General features: G+C 44.8%; 1 protein-coding gene across 1 annotated transcript; it reads right to left on the bottom strand.

Moving 5' to 3' along the window:
* Positions 1 to 3,904: 3,904 nt before the first annotated feature.
* ARL14 (ADP ribosylation factor like GTPase 14) lies at positions 3,905 to 4,483 on the bottom strand. Its single transcript, XM_003794635.1, has one exon. The coding sequence runs from the start codon at positions 4,481 to 4,483 to the stop codon at positions 3,905 to 3,907; it is 579 nt and encodes a 192-aa protein (XP_003794683.1).
* Positions 4,484 to 7,444: the final 2,961 nt, after the last annotated feature.

The raw sequence follows: 7,444 nt of genomic DNA, 5'->3' as shown, positions 1-7,444 counted from the left end.
GGAACCCCTACGAGACTAGGAGGTTGCATTATTCTATTGAGATATTCAGCACTGCCAGAGAAACGTCTCTGTCTGCCTGTCTCTCTCTCGTGCACCTCCCGAGCCGGACAGCTCCAAGCGATGCGGAGCAGGGTCAGCAGACGCTGTTCCTTGGATCATCTCTCCACACACTCAACGCGCAGCAGACAGTCGGCCTCGGAGACTGCCCCTCGGTGCCACCTGCGGGGAGCCAGAGAGCAGGACTCCGTCTATCTACAATTCCCTGTCTTCCCTGGTTTGGTGAAACCCACTTTTTTCATCATCAAAACAGTGACTGTCCATCTTTAAACTGACAAATTAATTTTAATATGCACCAGTCATTGCATTATTTATTTAACCATTCTTCATTCTTATGCCCTGTAGATGATATTTTCTACTTAGACTTAGAAAATCAGATGGAAATATTTATCTTCTATTTACCTTTCAGCATATTTAACTTATATTTAACCTTTACCTCAGAGATTTAGGATTCATTCTTTAAATCTTTAGCCAAGGACCATATTGGAACTGTTATGCTTTTGCCATCAGATCCATGGCGACATGCTATTTTGATAAGTTTTGCCTTGTTACAGATGAATGACGAGAGTTCCATTGCATAGGTTTTTTTTTGGGGGGGGGATGTTAACATGCGCCTGTCTCATGCAGAAGAGTAACTATGAGGTGATAGGCTATTTGTTTCACTGTAGTCATCATTTTACTATCTACACGTATCCTACATCATGTTGTGAGCCTCAAACATACACAATGAAATTTATTTTAAAAATTAAAAAATTAAATTATGCAGATGAAATGCCTGGAAGAAGTGCGCTAAAGTAAAATGAAATAAAATCTATGATGATAAATATCAAGGCCTGAATATTCATAGCCTGTTTCCTCTCACCTGTTAAGGAATATTTTTCTATCATTGACCTTGTCTTTCAGATTTGGGCTTTCTCAGTAGATCGGGGTGAAGAATGTGGGGGGGGGCAGGTGGGAGGGGGGCAGGGAGGGGCATGCTGAGGAGAGCAGAAGGGAATTGAGGAGCAAAGGAGAGACTGGGGACATTAACCCAAAAAGAAAGCAACGAGTGAAGGAAGAAGACAGACTGGATCTCAGGGAAGCAAGGAGGAGAACCTAGCAAAGTGTACACGTTTCTGGGCAAATATTAGCAGAGATTTGGAGGAATGGCTGCTCTACGGAGAGAGAGATTGAAATAACAGGAAAATGACACTTCGTAAGTTTTGCTAAGGTTGGGTGCATTAGCCTCCTGTAATCCCAGCAGGAGATTTGGGAGGCCAAGGCAGGAGGATCATTTGAGGCCAGGAGTTAGAGACCAGCGGGGAAGCATAACAAGACCTTGTCTCTACAAAAAATTCAAAATCAGCTAGCTGTGGTAGCACATGCCTATAGTCTCAGCTACGGGGGTGTCTGAGGCTAGAGGATTGTTTGAGCCCAGATTTCAGGGCTGCAATGAGCTATGATGGTACCACTGCACTCTAGCCTGGCCAACAGAGTAAGACCCTATGTCTTAAAAATAATAATAATAAGTTTTGCTGTACATTAAGGAGGTATCTTTCTATCACCCTCACCCTCACCACACACGCCTAGAAGTTTCAAACTTTCTGAAGTTAAAGTTTGAGTTGCTTTCAATAATTTACCAGGCTGTTTTCTTTGAATTTTACATCATGCTAAGACTAGGCCTTAGGGGCTTGGCTTAATTCAGATTACTAAAATTCTCAGGAACACCAGGGGGCATTTTCTAGACAGACATTTTCTACAGAAATAAGTTAAGATCAATTTTAAGATCACCAGGAAGATTCAGTTAAAAACACGAATGAAAATTGTAAGGGAAGATGTGTATTGGAGGCTTCACTCATTTTGTAAACCAGGGAAAGCTCTGCTCTGAAGCGTTCAACATCCCCACCTCCCGAGATTCCTGAATCAGAACTCTCCTGCCAGCCTGTCAGCACATTTCTTGTATCTCTGTTATTGCACTTAGTTTATTCTGCCTGGCTTATTTTTCCTAAGAAACTTCTTACTGAAAAAAAAGAAAAAACAATCTATGCTGGGCTTGATGTATTCTTAACTGTTCACTGTGAGCTCACTGAAGGCAGAGCCTGTAGCTTCTTTGTAAAACACTATCATAAGAATTGACAGCACAGGCCTCGGAGTCAGACACACCTGAGTTTAAATCTGCGGCTTCTCAGTTACAATACCAAATCGTCTTTGGTGGTTGTTATTTAACCTTGTTTGGTCCCAGTGCTCTCACCTGAAAAACTGAGAGAGTGATGCCTGTTTCCCTCAGGGCAGCTGAGAGCACCAAGTGAGAAGGGGTGTGAAAGTGCTCGATGACGCCCGGCATACACGAGTGTTCAGCGGATGACACCTGTCACCCCGTGTGTGTCTACTGCAATACTTGACTCCCTACCATGTAGGACAGAAGGATGTTTGCTGAACAAATCATGGCTAAGATGAGAGATGAAAAAGCCACTCTCAGGCCTCCCTGAGAGTTCTGAGCTTGGGGAAATTCCACTTCAGTCTCCAGTTCTATACCCACCCCCCTCCACCTTCATAGAACCTCTGGAAAGTCTCCTGATGGGAACTTCCAGTGACCATCCTAAACCTTCCTGGGGTCCCTGGCAGTTAGGACCCTCTTAGATACCATCTCCTGCTTCAAGCATTTCCTGTTTTCCCTGGTCCAAGTGTCTCCTGAAGTAGCATGTAGCACCATTGCCCTACTCCAGCTACTAGGCTGATGTTGTTTTTCCACTGTGAAGGTCAAGGTCTCTGAGAGCAGAGTCTGGGTCTGGTTCCTGTTTGGTCACAGAGAGCTACTCCCAAGTAATGCCTGTCATACTGAATTCCACTTATGGAGGACTCGGGGCAGCAGCCTAGAGCTGGGCCCTAAGCCTAGAACTTGCCCTAAACTCTAAGGTACTACCCTGATGCCCCAGGTATGGATTTGGTTAAGGATTTCTGCTCCGGGGGAAGAACACAGCCTCTGGGCATTAACAGCCTGAAGCTCATCAGTTAAGGCTCATTGAGGAAGTTCCCAGCAGTAGATACCAAAATCTGACAGGAATCCAGAAGAACAGATTTATTTAGGGAATAAGGATTTACCAGATCTTTTTTCTCTCCGTCATTTGAAGTTCATTTTTCACTGTACCCAGGTAGGACATGATGGAAGTTCAATACCTATAACAACTGGAAGCAATCTGAAAGGATTCTTCCTTTCAGAGCAGGTGGCTACTTAAATTTTGTTTTAGCAGTCATGCCAAATTAATAAAGCAATAATTTATTTGGCCCCAAATATGACTGCTGAATTTGGAATCATCCAAGGTGTTAAATTTTGCAGAGCAGTTTACATTTTTCATTTTCAATGATCATTACCACTTAGTTTGCTAAAGCTCTTGGCTAAAAATAACCATTTTCTGGATAACACTCTAAGTTCTTTAGTTGAATTTAGGTGAAATAGGCTCAGTACCTGTAGCTCAAGCAGCTGAGGCGCCAGCCACACACGCCAGAGCTGGCAGGTTCAAATCCAGCCCGGGCCCACCAAACAACAATGACAACTACAACCAAAAAATAGCCGGGTGTTGTGGCGGGCGCCTGTAGTCCCAGCTACTTGGGAGGCTCAGACAAGAGAATTGCTTACGCCCAGGAGTTGGAGGTTGCTGTGAGCAGTGATGCCACAGCACTCTACCCAGGGTGACAGCTTGAGGCTCTGTCTCAAGGAAAAAAAAAAAGAAAGAATTTAGGTGAAATAAACATCTCAGGAAAAGTTTACCGACTCAGTAACTTGCTTTTCCCACTTGCCATGGAAAACAATCCAATTATCCTTTTCACTTCATTAGGGTCTCTTTTGAGGCTTGGACCTGTCAGAACCTCAGTTCTGCTTGAAGAACGCGCAAGTGTCTCCTCTTGACTTCCTGTGGCTTTTCACAGACGCAGTCAGTTGCCTGAACCCCTCAGCCAGCCCGTCCCCGGTGACAGCACAGCAGGGCTGCACGAACCAGCTCCGGTCACTGCACAAGTTCTTCACCCTGAACTTCCTGGTGATGTCCCTGGCGCTCAGAGCTCCAGGCAAGTCCTGCTTGTTGGCCAGTAGGACAACAGGCACCCTTTTAATGTGTTCATTCTTTAAAATGTGCTCCAACTCTCTCCGAGAGTGCTCCAGTCGCTGCCGGTCAGTACTGTCCACCACGTACAGCAGCCCGTCCGCGTTCTCGCAGTAACAGCCCCAGGCAGTCCTCATTGTCTCCTGCCCGCCAACATCCCAGACTGTGAGCGACACACCCCTTCCCAACTGGAGCGTCTCCACGTTGAAACCAATTGTCGGGATGGTCACAACATCTTCAGCAAACTTTAGTTTGTAAAGGAGCGTAGTCTTTCCCGCGGCGTCAAGTCCCAGAAGAAGAATCTGGGCTTGCTTGGCTTTAGGGCTTTTAGAACTCAGCAGACCCATCTTTCCTCTGGGCCAGAGACACGATGTGTCCTCTCTGGGTCTCGCATGAAAATGTCAGGAGGAAAGCAAAGAGCAAACGCTTCAGGTCAGTTTCTGAGAACAGGAAGCTGCTTGTATTTCTATGGTAGCTTATCAACTGGATTATGAGCAAACAGTATTTTATTTGAGTCCAGCCAATCCTGAGCAATCTGTGGTGTGAGTAACCACCAATGTCGTGGTGGCTCAAAGGGGAAATTCTTTGTGAATGAGTAGGGTTAGGAAGAGCCTGCCTGGGTGATGCTACAGTTTTATTGTCTTTCTGGTTCTAGAAATCTGGACCAAATCAAAGCTTCAGGCAGGCAGAGAAACACAGTTTGCAGCAGATTAAAAACTTAACTTCTTGTCTTAATTTAACTTTTACCCTAAAGTTAACAAAACTTTTTATAGGACCTCTCCCGTTATTGGACTATTTATCTTATGCCAACTGTAAATAAGTAACTAGACTCCTAAGCTGTGAAGACAGAGTTAATCTCACACTCCCTCTGAAGCATCTTAGATACTCTCCTCTCATCCAGATTACTCAGTAGGAAACGTTACACTGCCCAAGGTTATCTGAACCTTACTCCCATAATCACATAGAAAATCACTTCTCTAATCTTCCTGGCAGATAATTTACACTACTGTATTCACAAAACCAGATTTACAGGGGGAAGTTTGTAACACAAACACTTATAAATAAAGCCGACTGCCTAATTAAAGATGGAAATTGATGACAGGTATTTATGTCCTCTCTTTCCCAAGACTCCACCAAACTGATGATAAAAGAAGTAAAAGAGCATATAAATGTGTAAGAATAAGAGCAAGAGGGTCCATCAGACAGCAAGTTTTTGTTTATTTCTTTGTTTTGAGACGGGGTCTCATTCCATCATCCAGGCTAGAATACAGTGGCATCATCATAGTTCACTGCAGCCTCAAAATCCTAGGCTCAACCAATCCTCCTGCCTCAGCCTCCTGAGAAGCTGGGACTACAGGCAGGTACTACCACACCCAACTAATTTTTTTATATTTATAGTAGAGAGGGGGTCTCGCTCTTGTTTAGGCTGGTCTTAAACTCCTAGGCTCAAGCAGTCCTCCCACCTGGGCCTCCCAAAGTGCTAGGATTACGGACATGAGCTCATCTCAGCATGAGCCCAGCAGATGATGAGAAATGTTAACAAAATTCTGGAAGATAACAGAGAGGACATGAGAGGTAACTGATGAATTAGGATACAACTGAGGCTTGGCAGGAGAGATGGGCAAGAGCACCAGGCACGGCAGAGGGAAGGTGAAACAAGAGACAACAGACAGAGGGAGGTCGCAAAAGTCTAAATAAAGAACGGAACACACCTTCCCCTCTGCTGGGTGACCATTCAGTTAGTAGATGTTTAGTTCTCTGGCAAAAAACTGAAAGGTTCTTTTCTAAAGAAATTAAATGAACTCAGAAGAAAGCACCTCCGCGTTTTGACAGTTGGGAGTTTCCGCAGCTTCATGCCCAACTCTGCACTGGATGAAGCTGTAGCCACCCTGGGGGCTGCCAGCCTTTGCTTCTCAGTCAGCTTTTCAGTGCACAGAGGCTCTCTACTTAATGACTTCATTATGAATAAGGAGACCAAGATAAACATAAGAACACTTTTTTTTTTTTTAGACAGAGTCTCACTCTGTTGCCTTATGTAGAATGCTATGGCATCATAGTTCATAGCAACCTCAAACTCCTGGGCTCGAGCAATCCTCCTGCCCCAGCCTCCAGAGTTGGTAGGACTATAGGCACCCACCACAATGCCTAGTTATTCTATTTTTAGTAGCTATGGGGGGGGTCTCACTCTTGCTCAGACTGGTCTTGAACTCCTGAGCTGAAGAAATCCACCTGCCTTGGGCTCCCAAAGCGCTGGGATTACAGGTGTGAGCTACCACACCTGGCCAACGTAAGAAATTTTCAGAAAGCTTAAACAGGCCAGGTGGGGTGGTTGTTGCCTGTAGTCAGCTACTTGAGAGGCTAAAGCAGGAGGATCTCTTGAGCCCAGGATTTTGAGGTTGCAGTGAGCTATGATGATGCACTCTGTACCCTGACCTACTGCACCGTGGCCTGGGTGACAGAGCAAGACTCTATAGGAAGGGAGGGAGGGAAGGGGAAGGGAAGAAAACGAGAAAGCTTAAACAGAGGTAGTGCAGGGAACAGAACACAATTTTTGATAGGGTCAAGCCCCGCCCAAATAGGGTGGACCCACCTGAATTAACTCCCTACCCTCTCTCATGAGACGTCCCAGCTAAGAAAGATGAATGGATCAACCCCCTGCCCTCCTACCCCACTGAATGTCCCACCCTTACAATAGATGCCCAACCCAGGAAAGGTAATGTCCCAACACCCCCCACCCCCCCCATTCCCCGACTTCCTGACCTTTAAACCCCAGTTCACCATTACCCATGTCTGGATTTCTTCCTGGCCAGGTTGGAGATCCTTCCCACCTACACCCAGGTGGAATAAAGCCATTTTAATTGCACAAATCAGGCCTCCATTTCCCTTTGTCTCGGGCCTTGGAATAATCTTTCATCTTTGGCTCTGTAACCTTTCAATTTTCTTTAAGTTCTACTTAATGTTTTTGTAGAGATTTGAGAGGATATTATATCTGTAAAGCAAAAAATGGCTGCTATTAAAAAGCCCCATTCAGAAAACAAAAACAGAACTCCTGAAAATTAAAAACAAATCTGAAAATTTTTAAATGAGAAAAACATACCTGTAGGTTGCAAAACAGTGTTGAAAGAATCAGAAAGTAGAGGTACAGGGTGGTGCCTGTGGCTCAAGGAGGAGGGTGCCAGCCCCATATACCAAAGGTAGTGGGTTCAAACCCAGCCCTGGCCAAAAATGGTAAAAAAAAAAGAAAGAAAGAAAAGAAAGAAAGAAAGAAAGAAAGAAAGAAGAAAGAAATTCTACTAATAATATCTATA

This window comes from Otolemur garnettii, unplaced genomic scaffold (assembly GCF_000181295.1).
Source record: "Otolemur garnettii isolate 467f Iridium unplaced genomic scaffold, OtoGar3 scaffold00084, whole genome shotgun sequence".
Taxonomy (NCBI): Eukaryota; Metazoa; Chordata; class Mammalia; order Primates; family Galagidae; genus Otolemur; species Otolemur garnettii.
The sequence above is the reverse complement of the archived record's forward strand: the minus strand, read 5'-3'. Positions and strand labels throughout refer to the sequence as shown.